The sequence below is a fragment of the Urtica dioica genome, chromosome 3 (assembly GCF_054948205.1).
Source record: "Urtica dioica subsp. dioica isolate 48M chromosome 3, U.dioica_male_clone48M_v1_H2, whole genome shotgun sequence".
In the NCBI taxonomy this organism is placed as follows: domain Eukaryota; kingdom Viridiplantae; phylum Streptophyta; class Magnoliopsida; order Rosales; family Urticaceae; genus Urtica; species Urtica dioica.
Window position 1 is genome coordinate 43688281 of NC_142758.1, and position 16427 is coordinate 43704707.

At 38.6% G+C, this 16427-nt stretch overlaps 3 protein-coding genes across 3 annotated transcripts; 2 read left to right on the forward strand and 1 right to left on the reverse strand.

The window, feature by feature from the left end:
* Window positions 1-2: 2 nt before the first annotated feature.
* Window positions 3-776, reverse strand: LOC149402989 (uncharacterized). Its single transcript, XM_089608596.1, has 2 exons — window positions 454-776; window positions 3-339 (listed from the first exon to the last, which is right to left on the reverse strand). The coding sequence occupies exons 1-2, from the start codon at window positions 774-776 to the stop codon at window positions 3-5; spliced, it is 660 nt and encodes a 219-aa protein (XP_089464722.1).
* A 4384-nt stretch (window positions 777-5160) lies between these two features.
* Window positions 5161-6696, forward strand: LOC149402990 (NAC domain-containing protein 2-like). Its single transcript, XM_089609146.1, has 3 exons — window positions 5161-5445; window positions 5551-5828; window positions 5909-6696. The coding sequence occupies exons 1-3, from the start codon at window positions 5277-5279 to the stop codon at window positions 6332-6334; spliced, it is 873 nt and encodes a 290-aa protein (XP_089465272.1). The 5' UTR covers window positions 5161-5276; the 3' UTR covers window positions 6335-6696.
* Window positions 6697-11299: 4603 nt separating this feature from the next.
* LOC149402991 (putative pentatricopeptide repeat-containing protein At5g13230, mitochondrial) lies at window positions 11300-15104 on the forward strand. Its single transcript, XM_089608802.1, has 2 exons — window positions 11300-12836; window positions 13956-15104. Exons 1-2 carry the CDS (start codon window positions 11365-11367, stop codon window positions 14917-14919), a joined length of 2436 nt encoding a protein of 811 aa, XP_089464928.1. The 5' UTR covers window positions 11300-11364; the 3' UTR covers window positions 14920-15104.
* The last annotated feature ends 1323 nt before the right edge of the window (window positions 15105-16427 follow it).

The window sequence follows — 16427 nt, forward strand, 5'->3', positions numbered from 1 at the left end:
AATTAGGTGTCGCTTCCAGAAGAAGGGGCGCTTTCCGATGATGCTTGAAGGCCTTTACTGTTGGTGCCAGAATTTCTGAGATGACGAGGATCCCAATCTGCCGGTTTTCCGTGTAGCTTCCAGCAAGTTTCCTTTGTGTGGTACGGCCGTTGATAATGATCGCAGAACTGAGATGGCCTTTTAGAGTTGCGGTTGTCAAGTTGACGGGCGGCCAAGGCAGAGGCTTCAGGTGGAGGTGCATTCTTGGAATGAGCAATGGTTGAGAGCATGACCCGTCTGCGAGACTCCTCACGACGAACCTCAGAGAAGATTTCATCAAGTGAGGGAAGGGGCTTAACGCTGAGAATGCGGCCACGCACATCGTCAAGACCATTATCAAGTCCAGCAAGGAAGTCCTAGGTCCTCTCTCGGTTGAGTATCTGACGGTAAATTATGGCATCCTTTGGATCATGCCAAACTTGTGGTGATAAGAGGTCCAATTCCTGCCATAGCTTGGTGAGGGTATTGAAATACTCAGTAACATTGGATTCACCTTGGCAGAGAGCCCGAGCCCTCGTACGCAGGTGAAACATCTGAGATGCATCCTCCAAATCTGAGTATGCCAAGCTTACAGCATTCCAAATATCATTTGCTATAGGATAAAGTAGGAAGATTTCTGCGATTGTTGGATCCATCGAATTGATGAGCCATGACATCACCATCGAATTATTGTCCCAGTCGGGGAAAGACGGGTCGGAGGCGGCTGGTTGAGGTAGAGATCCGTCGAGGAAGCACATCTTGCCTTTGCCACGGATAACTATTTGAACCGATCGGGACTAACTAAGAAAATTTCGTCCATTCAATTTGAAGGACGAGATTTGTAGAGACATCATATTTTCAGAAGTTACCGTGGGAGTATTTTTTAGGGTTGGTTGGACAGAAATCGAAGAATCGTCCGAACCAGTACCTTCGCTTACTCCAGTAGGTTTCATAGTTCCCTGGATCAAAATATACTTCTATCGCTCTGATACCATAAAAATATATTAAGAGAAGGAATGAACACAAAACATGACAAGAAGAGAGAAATAAAATATTTATTGATTCTTTGTATATATTAACGTGCATACTCAGATTACACTATATATATATAGCATACTGTTACAATAATATCTCTGAGGAGATATTTTCTAACTTACTAACAACCTAACAGATATTCTAAATAACTTCTAAAATAATAAATACTAAATACTAAACTAAAAAGTGACGTTTACAACTTTTGAAATCGAAATATACCTTTGATAAAAAAAAAAATAATAATAATAAAAAAAAGCACCTTTTGATCACAGAAAAAAAAATGACCGAGCCCACAGACCATTAACACCACCGTCATCTCCAAATTCACCTTTGACAGAAAAAAAAATATAATTAGAGAAAAAAACGAGTTTTTTCTTTCACTTTTTTGTTTAATGAATTTTTTTTTTATGTAATAATGATTTGTATATTTTTTTTACATTACTACTCAAAGCAATTCGAAGTGTGAATCATCAATTGAGACTTTGCGCAAAGACGATAAACAACAACAAAATAGGAAGCAAAATCGTTGCCAGAATTGTATAACAAACATTCTAACTTAATTCAGATTTAAATTAGGCTCAAATTTGCAACTGAAAGAAGCATTTATACGTAGGAGATTAAAGAAAAAAACTACGAAAAACAATGAATGGGAAAGTTGAAGTTGTTACTTTACGATTGTGCCACTCGACAACATTTCTGTCGTTAATTGGTTATGGCCGAAGTAATTAAAAATTGAAATAAACACCTTTACATATAAATTTTCCCAAATCAGAGAGAGAGAGAAAAAAAAAAAGAATCAGAAGATGTGGCGGCGATTCAAGAATATTCCTCTTTGACCGCCACGTGGCGACTTAATCCAAAACGCAAGGATCACGCGTCCACACATGGAATGCAGACATTTGGCAGCAGCGAAAGGCAAACAAAAAAACCAATTAGAAATATCTGACGAAGTGGTCCCACTAGATGACGTGGCAAGATAAGCACCATGAAGCTGCCAGAGATACTCACAAGAACGAGACGACGATATTTGTTACTTTTTTTTTTGTTGCTCGAAAGTTCTTTTTTTTTTTTTTCTTAAAAAAGATAAAGAATGGGAGTGCTTATCCCAATATTTTGTACTATTCTTGAAAGGACACGCGTCATCACAATAAGTGAGTTTGATAGCAACTTTTTTCTGGACCAGCTAGTCTCTTTTACATTTTCTTTGACACATACAGCTATGTTTTTCACTAATATGGCAACTTTTTCAATTATGTATAATATATTTTGTCTTATATAATAACCTACCGTAAAAACACGCGGCTATAAATTGAACCATATAATGTTTACGGACGTATAACAAAGCCGGTAATTACTAGAACGTATATTATCCCATATAATTCATTTAGCTTTCAGCTATATAAGACTTTTTAAATAAATAGGTAATACTGTAATACAGTTGATATTCACTCGTCCACAATAGTAGGCATAAGAATAAGTACGTCAATCAAAAGCAAATTCTTATTCTCTAAACCATGTGAACAAAGTCCGCTGAACATGTTGATTTTTGAAATTGACTTATACTTACACAATTTTTTTAATCTAATAAAAATTCATCGACCATCATTTTGTGAAAACTGCAAAACATGATAAAAAAAAAATTCCAAATATTTTATTCGAGCAACTTGTTTAAAACTTTAAATATTTATGTGTAATTATAAAATAAAGCGGAATTTCTCATATTTTACATGATAATCATTACTTTTATTTTTCTTCCTCTATCTCCCTCGTAAAGCTAGTGGATAAGTGCTAATTGTTCATAGAGAGCGCTATCTATCAGATATCAATGAGAGACATTACAAAAGAAGATTTTCAAATTCAAAGTTCGTTTGAGTGACACCACTTCTTTTCTTTATCACGTAGTAATATAGCCTCTTTAGGTTAAAAAATCGACCGTCGTGTACTCTTTATTTCATTCTCTCTCTTTTTTTTTTCTTTTCAAAATTATGTGATACCACTAATCAAATTTTGTAATAGCTATATCTCTGTTTATTTATTTATTATATCAACGTGTTTTTTACTTATTAAGTAAGCCTACAAGTCTAAAAAGTTTTCCCAAGTAGTGAATTATCAATACGGTGTATCGATCACCCACACACGTATTTAAAACGTTGTTTTGTAAATTCAATTATATAATACAAAGTTATATTGCTAAATGGTAAACCAAAACTATAAACATGTCCACATGCATGATTCTTTTATCGTACTTTTTTTAAAATATAATAATTCCGGAGTAGATAAAATTTGAAGTCCGTCATACTTGTCAAATCAATCCATACATTAAAAGCTGAATTTTTATATTATCGCCAACTTGTGGATTACATAATCAAAGTTAGTTATATATTATATTTTAACCGTTGCTACATATCTATCCACATATAGATATTATATTTTATTAACTGAAACGTGTACAAATCCATAAAATTGTATTATACAATAGAAAAAACGGAATGCAAAAGTTGTGGAGAAATACGTAGAAATTGGAAAGAGAAGAAGCGGGAGAATCTGAGAGAGGGGAGAGCAAAAAAAAAAAAGCTAGAGTTCCTTAATATAAAAGTGATCATGAAAAATACAAGAGAGAAAATAAATAGACAAATATAAATAATAAGTTAAGACTAAAATACTCTTAATATATTCTAATAACCCCTCGAATTCACGATGCATTAGGTGTGAAGCATCGAGAGTTTGCTAATTAAGAATCGAAAATGTGGAGTGTAATGAACCTTCGTAAATAAGTCGGTAATCTGCGTGACGGAAGTGATGAACGGCAACGTGATAGTCTCATTCTAATAGTGTCGACGAGTGAGATGACAATTGATCTCAATATATTTCGTGCGCTCATGAAATACAGAGTTACGAGTAATCTGAATAACACTAACATTGTCATAATGCATGAAAGTGAGAGTCGAAAGAGAGATATCCATGTCAGCGAGCAACCATCTCAACCAAACAATCTCAGCCGTAATGGAGGCCAGTGACGGAGTCAGGATTTCAATCAAGGGGGGCAAATTTGAGAAATATTTTTTAGGAGGGGCATTATTGAAAAAAAACTTACAAATTTGGGTCAAAAACATAATTATTAGTAAAATTTAGGGGTAAAGTTATAAAAAAGTATAAAAATTTGAGGTTAAAAAAATAATTTTCAAAAATTGAGGGGGGGCATTGGCCCACCCTGGTCCCCACCTAGATCCGTCACTGATGGAGGCCATGACGCCATACTCAGTTTTTGTGGATGATCGAGAGACAACCGTCTGCTTTTTACTCTTCCATGAGATAAGAGAGTCGCCCAAGAATATGCTAAATTCAGTGGTAGACTTGCGATCAAATGAATTGCTTTTAATATGAAATTTAATGGTATTAGAGCTTTGTTCATTCACACAGTTTGAATTTGGCACGGCCCACGCGAAACGTGAGCGGAATTATTACTCGGTCTAATCACACTATGCGTGAGAGGAAGTATTGAAGTGAGATAATCTCACATTAATTGTATGTGTGAATATGCATGTATTTATATATCGGTTGAATCTCTACGCTTTAGATCAATTCGTTTGAATTGATTTTGAGTTGGAATTTAACAAAATAATCGTTAACGTATGGGCTTGAGACTTGATGGTTAATAAGAAGAAAAATCAAGACAGGAAAAAAAAAAAAAAAAAAAAGCATCTAAAAAAATATTCCAAATGAATAATCGCCATCCGGATAAAGCCTATGATGGCAAGTGCAAAGAACCGAGGATAAAGTCCAAATTATTGGTTATCAAGCATAAAAGATGATATTATAATAATAAAATAAAAATGGAAAGGAAGTCCAAATTATTGGTCTTTTTTTAGTGGCCATATACAAGCGTTTTGTTCTCTTCCCTGAGAGTAACAAATAAACAAAACTTTCGATAAAAAAAAAAAGAAAAAACAAATAAACAAAACATGTCATCTCAAAGCCAAAAAAAAAAAAAAAAAACATGTCATCATAGGAATTGCAAAGGTCAAAGGAATAACCAATCAAATCCATGCATATGTTGCCCACACTAAACGACAAAAACCCACCAAAGATAAAAGGACCATCCTTCTCCTTTCAAACATTTCAAACACCTCTCATACCCCAAGAGCCCCTAAAGAAAAGAGAGAAGAAAAAACCTTTCTTTTTTCCTTGTATATCCTAATTAAGTTTATCTTAGGCACAATAAAATGGAGGGCAGAGCTAGTTGTGAGTCACTCCCACCTGGGTTTAGATTTCACCCAACGGATGAGGAATTGATTGTGTATTACCTCAAAAACCAAGCCACCTCAAAGCCATGCCCGGTTTCAATAATCCCTGAAGTTGATATCTACAAGTTTGATCCATGGCAATTACCCGGTTAGTTATCATTATTAAATTTCTTCATGTGACATGCCACAATATAATACATGAATGAACTAATTAAGTAATTTTTTTTTTCTTAATTTGTGTTTGGACATGTAGACAAGGCAGAGTTTGGGGAGGCTGAATGGTATTTCTTCAGCCCCCGGGACAGGAAATACCCGAATGGGGTTAGGCCAAACCGAGCCACGGTGTCAGGGTATTGGAAAGCCACGGGTACGGACAAGGCAATCTATAGCGGTTCCAAATACGTTGGTGTCAAAAAATCGCTCGTTTTCTACAAAGGAAAACCGCCAAAAGGCGTCAAGACCGATTGGATCATGCACGAGTATAGACTCACCGATTCTCGCACCAAACAAGCCCAACTTGGCTCCATGAGGGTAATTCAAATTTTTATTTATTTATTTTTATTTTAAAGAAAGAAAAATATCTAACTTTTTTTTGTTTTTTTGTTTTTTAGTTGGATGATTGGGTGCTTTGTAGGATATACAAGAAGAGGAACGTGGCAAAAGTTGTGGAGCCAAAAGTGGAGGAGTATTTATTAAGCCCTCCTCAAATTGTTGATTATGAGACTAACGTTTACAACAATAATAATAATGGTGGTGAGCAACAAAAAGAGCAAGAACAAGAGAGGTTGAAATTTCCGAGGACTTTCTCTCTGGCGACTCTATTGGATATGGACTATTTGGGTCCGATTTCGAACATGTTGAACGACAACAATCCTTTCGGCCCAGCCCATGACTTTCTCAGCAACGCCGTCCAAAAGGTCGAGTTCGCCGAAATGCCGTACCAATTGGCTCATCAGGCTCAGACTAGTAATTTGAGTCAACAACAACATGTTTTCGTGAACCAAGGATATGATTTTGCCTATGGTTTGGACCGTTGAAAAATAAGAAAGAAGAATAAGAAAAGAAAACTAGATTAGAAATTAAGGATTTTAAACGTGTATAGTTGGTTGGTTGGTTGGTTGATTGGTTAGTATGACTCGTAGAATTGGCTTGATGAAGAAAAAGAAAGGAAAAAAAAAATGTAAATTTGTTAAATAGACATGATTTTGTGAAATTGAATTATTTATTTGACATGGATATTTGTTATGTTTTGTTCAAAACAATATTGTGTTTAGCTACAGGATATGTGTTGTCGTCATTGCTTACTCGTAGTCTTGTGTTTTTTAATATACGAAGTGGTCATGTGAGTAATATTTTTAGCATATGGTTATGTGAATTTCAGTTCATTTGGTTTTGGCTATTGCATTGCAAGTTGCATGGTTTGACATGTGGTTGAAGAGTATATTCGCAAAATAAAATAATTAATAATCAATTTTAAGTTTCGATATTTATCCTTTCACATCACTAATGCGATTTGCGGATTTTGTTTTTAGTTTACATCAACAAGCTGGGTATCTTTCACCATACTTCAAGATTAGTCCGTCCCATACAATTATTATAGTCGAAAGAAAAATAATGAAATAAATAAATAAATACCCAGATTAAGACACTTGAAACCTAGCCAAGTATTAATATTTTAAGCAGATTTATCAATTTTATGATGTGGTGATTAGTTTGAATTTTGCATCCTAAGTACATCAGATAATGAAAACCAATGTACACTTTTATAAATTGTAATTCATATATTAACCGAATATTGACCTTCGAAATTTTGTTGTTTGAAGTTTTGAATGAGTTAGTTTTGGTAAGTTGATTTGATTTGTTTCCGTGTATAAGTAGTTTTTCATGATTTTTGTTTGCGAAATTTTGAAATTTTGGAAGTCAAATAACTAATATAATATATATTAATCAATATATTAATTATCGCCAAGTTTTCTTATTTCCGCGCACGATCTCCTATGCTCATGATTGATATTAGCCATGTATATCTTTATATATGGTTATTTAAAGATATTAACCAACATTAACCTTCGATATTGGGGTTCGAAATTTTGAATGTGTTTTTTTTTGTTAGTTGATTCAATTTATTTTGTTTCCACATAGGAGTGGGATACCTTGATTTCTGCAGAATTTTGGAATTTTGTAAGTCAAATAGGCGATTTTTTTTTCGCAAGTGTTTTAGTAAGAATTTTATCTTGAGATTTACCTGTATTTAAATTCAATTAGATATTTGATACTCGAAGTTAACTTAGAGTAATAAATGTATTGTAGATGTTAGATATGAAATTATGTACGTTTGAGATTTTATCGATGTGACTCGAGATAATTTCGATGATTTGTGTAGGCTTTTAGAATTCCACTATCGAAATTTGACACATAATTCAGTTCAATTTGTCTTGAGATAAATTCTTTCAAAATATTAAGTGTGCATCATGGATTAGCAGTTGGATAGCATTTCTATCTTATAAATTATTCTATTTTAAAAAAAATTGTAAAACGATATATAATAGTGGATGTTGGGCAAAAAGAAAAGAAATTAATAGATGTAAATTACTTTTCCATATATATTCATTGAACCAAACGGCAAACATTAGTTGATGAGCAGGTCAACCTTCAGTCGTGAAACTCATGCGATCTCGACTTCTTCCTTTTGATTTTATTACTATTAGGTAATATTTCATATTTTCACCGAATGTGGCTTGTCCTACTTAGCATAGATGCAGTGAACTTTCGCTGCCAATGTGTCCGTCTAATATATATATATATATATATATATATATATATATATATATATATATATATATATATATATTATGTTATCACATGGGAAAGAAGACGTGTGAAATATATATATATATATATATTATGTTATCACATGGGAAAGAAGACGTGTGAAATTTTTGATATAATTTGTAGCCTTCATGCAGTAGTACTTTGCAAACAAGTACGCATCACATAAAGACCTATAATTAATATCACATTGACATGCAATGAAAATGGTGTGCCAAGAAGGCTGCTTAATATATATACGACTTTTTGAGCGAAAAATAAAATAAAATACGAGCTGTATCACATATATGGTCCTGGAAACTCGCTAACATTTTCCCACTGTTTTTGAACGGTCGTTATTAGGTGGCTTTATTACCTAAAAAAATAATAAGCAAATTGTTTTGTTTCTACAATGAGATTGGCATGGTCTTTCAAATTAAATCGCCATATGAAACATGATAGGGTCCCACGTGCGGGTGTTACTAAGATTTTTACGATTTATGTGTTTTACCGTTTAAAAAAAATTGTACAAAATGTTGCGAAAACGACGGTAAAATTAAATTGTGTGAATTTTCCCGCGATACGCGATTTAAAAGTAAAATGATATTTGCAACACAGAGTGATAAATGGTAGTGCAATATCTGATTTATATTACTATTTTTTTGTTATTGATATTAATCCATGTAGTTCTATTTTGTTAAAAATAGTGCTTAGTTTAACTGCATTTTCGAACTTAAACCTAATTTGTAACCATTTGTGTTGGACGATGGAAAAAACTAGTTTATCCCTACTCCGCCACCGTCTTCTTTGTCGATACCTCTTCAAAAGACACACAAACGACTAAAAGTAATATATATCTAGAACTAGAATAAAAATCTGAGATCAATTCACATTAGTGTCTCTCATTCTACTCCCCACATTCCACCACATGGACCCCTCCATTGATGTATGTCGACAAATCTGCGTTGCTCAGAGCTACCCACAGACTCACTCTCCCGACTTTTTTTCGTCTAGTCATTCGCTCTGGTGTTGCGATATTTTCATACGCAAGTGCACGTAGTCACTCAAGTAATATATTTCGTAAGTACGAGTCGATCCTACGAGTACTAATTTAACCGAATAATTAAAACAACTATCGATGAATTGAACTCAGAGATTATTAACTAAAATCGCATAAATAAATAAAACACAAAATAAATACGAGTGGACGGCTATGAAGAAGCCAAGACGATTTCGCGAAACTCTCTAATGGTTAGGATTTTTAAACTTAAGCACGATCTTTCGGTTCTCTCTTTTTACTAATCACGCTCACGTAATAATATTGCTAAATCTCTCTCGAGCATCTAACAACCTATGTCAATATCCGGAAAATCATCTCTCAATCTCAATTCCTAAAAACACAACAAATATTACATTCAACAGCGTACACACGACTCCATAGCATCCTAGATATCTCTAGTCTAGGAATGTACTACGATTATCTAATTCACTTGCATGATTATTTATTCTCTCGAGTAACTAAACAATCTAGAATTCATGAACGAGGTAGTTAATCGCATACAAGCATTAAGCATATAATTAAATAAAGCAAAAAATAAAATGAACACGAAAAATACTTTAATCAAATAAATATGAATCCACAACCATAATCAAGTAAAACTAGGTCATCACCTTTAAGAGGCTTAATTGACAGCGACGAGAGTAACAGATGAAAAAAAAAATAAGTAAACAAAATCTATAATTAAACCAAAATAAACAAGCATAAACAACACAAGTTCCAAAGAATAAAGAGAGGAAAAAAACACTGAATTAATGGTGGTGATGGCGGTAATGGAATGGGTCTTCTTCTCCGATTCTTTTTCTCTCACCTAAAATAAAACTTAACTTAATGAAAACTTGTGTTTTGGGGGTTCTTATTCGTATATATAGGGGTTTGGGTTATTTTCGGAGCTACTTGAGCCCTTGGATCTCATCAAAAGGTTCAAAACTCGTAAAAAAAATGAAAAACAAGGCTGAAAGGGGCGCGGCGCGGATAATGAATGCGCGGACGGAGTCTGTTTGGTGTCCTCGCCACGTGATGCTTAAAATAGCCATAACTTATTACTCCGATGTCCGATTCTTGCAAATAAATACGTGTTGAAAATCTTAGAGAAAGCTTTATCTAATGGTGGAAAGTGCTCATCCATAATGTTTGATAGAGAATCTCAAAATCATGCAAAATAGGACTCCGTGTTTCTTGTTCCGCTCTAACAGCTTGTTCAAAAAGTCTACGATTCAATTCAAAATTGCTCTATAACGTCATGTGATGCTGTACTAACCTCCTTAACACCGAATTGACATCTCAGACCTATAAATCACTCAAAAACACATCAAAAACACTAAAAGTCACTCGATAACGCTTGAAATCTAGGCCTAAAAATAGGTGTTTAACACATATTAAACGCGCTTATCATCTGGCGTTGCCGCTTTCTACCAGAAAAAGAACGAATAAGAAGAAGAATGATATAGTTAAGACCTTATGTGCTTTGTTTTCCCACGATAAAAAAGAAAATCGAGTCAGACCTGACTCTCCAAATGATGCTCAATGTCCAATATTCGGTAAATCTAATTTGAAATTAAGTTGAAATCCATAAATAATAACGAAATAGAAATGTCTCAAACTTAAGTATAAGATGCTCTTGAAGTCCGTGTGAGTCACATTTTTCCTTTGTTTAGGTTCTTTCAAAGCTTAATCATCTCGGCCGTGCAACGATAAGAGATGCGTGAGTTAGAACTTCATATCCAAATTGCATAATTTCGTACATAAGAAACCTCAGACTTTAAGGTTCAAAATGATTTTGATGTCTCGCCTTGCTTCGTCACACTTTTCTTACACTTTTGGAGTTTCAATACTTGATGCCACTCTCTCGTTTAAAATACCTATATTTTTCTTCAAAAATGTTAAATTAGGTTGTTAAATGTTTGGGAATTTTGGAAGTGAGAAGAGATTTTAGTTTTTGTATTAAAAAACATTTTCATGTGCATTTCATTCTCACGTGCCATTTTTTTTTTTTTTTAATTTATCTAAACATTTCCTTAAACGGGAAGGATGAAATATGCTGTAAAAGATAAGAGTGAGGATGATTTTGGTAAAAAAAAAAGGTTAAGGATTAAAAAGCCAAAATATTCTTAAATATACTTACAGTACTCTTTTACGTTAATATTCCGATGTGAAGACATTGTCATTCCGGAGGCTACAGAAAGAATAATAAGAAAACGGATGATCAGATTGATCGTTCAAAGAAAGTTGAGTTGTGTGAATTCTCTTCAATGTCGATTCTCTTCAACGCCGCCGGAGATTCCTGGTTTGGATTCCGTGGCGTACGCTCTGACTCTCCAACGCGCCGCCGAAATCGGCGACGCTTCGACAACCACGGCGGTTCACTGCCACGTGTTCAAAAGAGGCGGCGACTTGGACGCGTTCGCCTACAACGTCCTCATCAACGCCTACGTTAAGTCCGGCCTAATTCCCGACGCACGCAAAGTGTTCGACGAAATGCCGCAGAGAAACACCGTCTCTTTCGTTACTCTCATCCGAGCCCTGTCCGAGTCGGAGAACTTCGACGAAGCTACAGCCTTGTTTACCAGGCTTCACCGAGAAGGTCACGGCCTGAACGGGTTCGCCTTCACGGCCGCGTTGGGCCTCTTGGTCCGCTCGGGCCGAGCCGAGCTGGGCCGGGACCTCCATGGCTGCATCCACAGGCTGGGCCTCGACACCCACCCATTCGTCGCCTCCGCTCTCATCGACGCTTACTCGGTCTCGGGCCGAGTAGGCTCGGCCCGGCTCGTCTTCGAACACATAGCCTCTCCGGACCTGGTCTCGTGGACCGGGATCACGTCCTGCTGCGCCGATAACGGCCGGTTCGACGATGCGCTGAGCCTCTTCAACCGGATGAGACGGGCCGGTTTGAGGCCCAATAACTTCTCCCTCGCCTCGGCCCTCAAGGCCTGCCACGGCCTCGGGTCGGTTCCCGCCGGATCGAGCCTCCACGGGCTGGTTTTGAAGACCCGGTTCGAATCCCACCAGTTCGTGGCTCTGGCGCTGCTCGAGCTCTACGGAAACCGCTCCGACGGCTCCGAGGCTCTCCGGGTCTTCGAGGAGACCCCGAAAGACGACGTGATCCCGTGGAGCTTCATGATCGCGAGGCTGTCACAGAGCGAGCGCGGCAGCGAAGCGATCGGTCTCTTCCTCCGGATGAGGCGGAGCTCGGTGGTCCCGAACCAGTTCGCGCTGGCGAGCGTCCTCCAAGCCTGCACCGCGGCTCGGGACGGGCTCCTCGGAGAGCAAGTCCACTGCCACGCGGTCAAGTCCGGGCTCGACTCGAACGCCTTCGTATCGAACGCGGTCATGGACGCGTACGCAAAGTGTGGGCGGGTCGGGGACTCGATGGCGATCTTCGAGCGGTGCGAGGACAGGAACGGCGTGACGTGGAACACCGTGATCGTGGCCCACGTCCAGTGCGGGGACGGTGACCGGGCGCTGGGCCTGTTCTCAAGGATGGTCCGGTGCGGGGTCGAGCCCACCGAGGTCACGTACTCGAGCGTGCTCCGAGCCTGCGCTGGCTCGTCCGCACTTGACCCGGGTCAACAAGTCCACTCATTGGCCGTCAAGACCACGTACGACAAAGACCCGGCCGTTGGGAACGCCGTCCTCGACATGTACGCCAAGTGTGGCTCCATCAGGGACGCCAGGTAATGGTCATTTTTTTTTTTTTTTTTTTTTTTTTTTGTCAAATGTCAACTGTTTGAAATTTGGGTGTTATAGCTAAATAGCCATTTGAAATTTATGAATGTGCACAGTAAGCAATGTTTATCTAAAATTAGTGAAATAGTTAAGATGTGCAAGCAGGGCCGGCCCAACCATTATAGACCATTTAGGCAATGGCTTAAGGCCTCATATTTTTAGTGAGAAAAAGGCCATAATATTTTTTTTGGCTATTGAAAGAAGGTCCCAAATTTTAGGAGAAAAATGCCTCATATTTTTTAGAAAGGAAAACTATGGGCAAATCCTAATTTCTTTATAATATATATATTTTTTTCTAAACCGTGGTGTCTGGGTTAGACTCGACTAATATCCACGAAGCCCTGACATTATCGATCAGGAGGCTACCCCAATGGCCTCAATTGTTGTGTTCAGGGGCAATCGAATCGGGGATGTGCGAGATCCCAAAAATCGCCCTTACCACTAGACCAGCCCCTTGGGGTTATTTCTTTATAATATAATTTAAATCCTATTTTTTTTTATTCTTGTCTAAGGCCAAATAATACCTTGGGCCGGCCAGGTTTCAATAATTGCGTTCCTCTTGATTTTCGGGTTGGCGTGATTTTTGGCGTTCGGCCGGTTTATCTTTGGGTTCTGATCGGCTCCTCTGGTGATGTTAAAATCAATGTAACAAGGCTCCGGCCATTTTTTGATATATATAAGGCGTTTCTTTTTTAAAAAATTAAAGGGTCTTTTAGCTATATAGGCATTTGACTTATAGCGTTTTGTATAATAGCCAACTTTTTGCAAATTTTTTGTAAATACCCACTTCAACTAATTTACGGCACTCAAAAAGTAAAAAAAAAAAAACCAAAATAGGCGGGAATGTTTATTGATATTTTTGTCTTTTTGGGTGCCGTAAATAAGTTGAGGTGATTATATACAAAAAATTTACAAAATATTGGATATCTAGCAATTCTTAGACTTTCGGTGGCTTATTTGGCTAATTTGAAAATAAAAATGTTTTGACCCCATGATTAATTTCTTAAAAATTATAACTTGCTTATATAAATCGATAAAAAAAAATGTTTATTCATTTTGAATGTCAGGCGGGTGTTCGATAGGCTCCCCGAGCGCGATGAGGTGTCGTGGAATGCCATGATCTCGGGGTACTCGCTCCACGGCCTCGGCTCGGAGGCGATCGAGCTCTTCGAGGCGATGCGAAAGACGGGGCGTTGCAAACCGAGCAAGGTGACCCTCGTGGGTGTGCTTTCGGCTTGCAGCAACGCGGGGCTCGTTGAGCTCGGCCGCGACTACTTCCGGCGGATGAGGGACGAGTTCGGTGTCGACCCGAGCGTTGAGCACTACACTTGCATGATCGGGCTCTACGGGAGGGTCGGGCGGCTCGGCGAGGCCGAGAAGCTAATCGAGGCGATCCCGACCGGGCCGAGCCTCATGGCCTGGCGGGCCTTGCTCGGGGCGTGCGTGGTCCACAACGACGCCGAGCTCGGGTCGGCCTCGGCGCGGAAAGTCCTCGAGATGGACCCGAGGGACGACGCGGCCCACGTGCTTCTCTCGAACCTCTACGCGAATTCCGGGAGATGGGACGGCGTGGCCTCGGTGCGGAGGAGCATGAAGAGGAGCGGCGTGAGAAAAGAGCCCGGGCTGAGCTGGGTCGAGACTCGGGGCGTCGTTCACTGCTTTGCCGCCGGAGACACCGCCGGGCACCCCGACTCGAAGCTCATCGCCGCCATGATCGAGTGGCTGAACCTGAAGGCGAGGAGAGCCGGGTTCGTTCCGGACCGGAGCGCGATTCTCCGGCGAATGGACGGCGGCGACGATGGGGACAAGGATCGGCACTTGTGGGCCCACAGCGAGAGGCTGGCTCTGGCTTTCGGGCTCGTCAGGACGCGGGGCCCGATCCGGATCATCAAGAACCTGAGGATATGCGTCGACTGTCACGCCGTTATGAAGGTCGTCTCGGAGATCGTGAAGCGCGATATTGTCGTTCGGGACTTGAACCGATACCATAGCTTCCGGGGCGGGGTTTGCTCTTGCGGTGATTGCTGGTAATTCGGAAAAGAGATCTGATGGCCTTTTTCATGTTAAATTTTCCATGAGACTAATTTTTTCTAATTGTGACAATGGGTTTTGATTCTCTATGTTATACAAAATACAATTCTTTGCAAGCTTTCTTTCAAACTTGTGTCTAATAACGATCTGTGAATGCAAATACCATTTATTATTATTTCCTTGGATTCAAGAGCAAAGCTTATGTTAGATTGACATACTAACCAGTATAAAATTTTCTACAGAGAATATGATAGATTTTTTTATATCAGATTCTTTCAATTTTTTTGAACACTTTTTTCATTTCCCAAAATTTTCTTCTAACATAGTCCAGCAATAAACAAAGTGTTACCAATGCAAATACCATAAATCAATTAAATAATTTTTTTTTTTGAATTAGATTCCTCATGAAAGTTTCTTACAACAGCAAGCATCAAGTTTCTTGGTGAAGCTTGAAATCTTTTTTCATTCATTTGAAATTCGTTACAAAAAAGTAGCACACTAACACTAGAACAGCGAAATCGAAATATAAAATGGAAATCATCATATCACAAATTAAAGAACACGGAAATGGTTGTCGCAGTCTAGACGGGAACAAGACTCTCGACGTACAAACTCGAGGCTCCCGGATTGGGGACATCAAGTTTCCTGAGCTGTTTGGTGCGAATATTGTACGTCGAAAGAGTCCTTCCAAAACACGATGGGCCGTTTATTGAATCGTCGCAGGCCCGTCGATCTCGAAATGTTTGGCCCAAACCACCATCAACGGCCTTTCAGGCACACCCCGTGACCGCCGCTAGGAGCGAATCGTTCGACACGGTGGCGGATCGGTCACGGTGCGTAGAGAGTACGCATTGACCTTGGACACGGTGGCCGATCGTTGTTGATCCACGTCATGGTGTCGTTATTCGGCTAATAGGCGATGAGAGAGCGGTGTTCTCTCAGCGCCGGGTTGTAAAAGACGACTCGCTCACTACCACGGCCGGTGTGACAAGCGATAGACCTCGCATACGATGCCGTGGCAGTGAGAACTGAACATGGTGGGTTTCACTTCGTTTCCTGGTATCTTCGGCGTGTAGATTTCTTCGATGGTCGTAGTATAATCGCCGATGGAAAGCAGGGAAACTTGTTTTGTGTGGTACGTCTTGCTGAAGACTAATAAGGGGTAAGATTGGTAAGTCCTCTTACAGTAATTTTTTTTTTTATTGTATATATAACAAATATAAATACCATAAAATAAATATTTACTATTTTGACTGAAGTTTTTTTGGATATACCCATTACCGAAGAAGATGAGTTGTTATCGGAGAAAGCTTCCTTGCGATGTTGGCTTGAAGGAGGCGGTTCATGAATTTCTGGCTGGTGATCAGAGATTTCCAAATTTGCAAACATATCTAAAGTGGAGCTAATTTGTAAACTTTTAGGATAATTAAAAAAAAAAAAATGAGCTAAACATGTAATAAAAAAAATTGAGGGGGTCACGTGGACCCCATGTAAATCCGTCACTGTCC

Coding starts and splice junctions, on each gene's coding strand:
- LOC149402989 (XM_089608596.1), bottom strand. CDS start 776: ATGTGCTTCCTCGACGGATCTCTACCTCAACCAGCCGCCTCCGACCCG. Junction 340..453: donor CTCTTATCACCACAAGTTTG/GCATGATCCAAA, acceptor CCGCATTCTCAG/CGTTAAGCCCCTTCCCTCAC.
- LOC149402990 (XM_089609146.1), top strand. CDS start 5,277: ATGGAGGGCAGAGCTAGTTGTGAGTCACTCCCACCTGGGTTTAGATTT. Junction 5,446..5,550: donor TGATCCATGGCAATTACCCG/GTTAGTTATCAT, acceptor TTGGACATGTAG/ACAAGGCAGAGTTTGGGGAG. Junction 5,829..5,908: donor CCCAACTTGGCTCCATGAGG/GTAATTCAAATT, acceptor TTTGTTTTTTAG/TTGGATGATTGGGTGCTTTG.
- LOC149402991 (XM_089608802.1), top strand. CDS start 11,365: ATGATCAGATTGATCGTTCAAAGAAAGTTGAGTTGTGTGAATTCTCTT. Junction 12,837..13,955: donor GGCTCCATCAGGGACGCCAG/GTAATGGTCATT, acceptor TTTGAATGTCAG/GCGGGTGTTCGATAGGCTCC.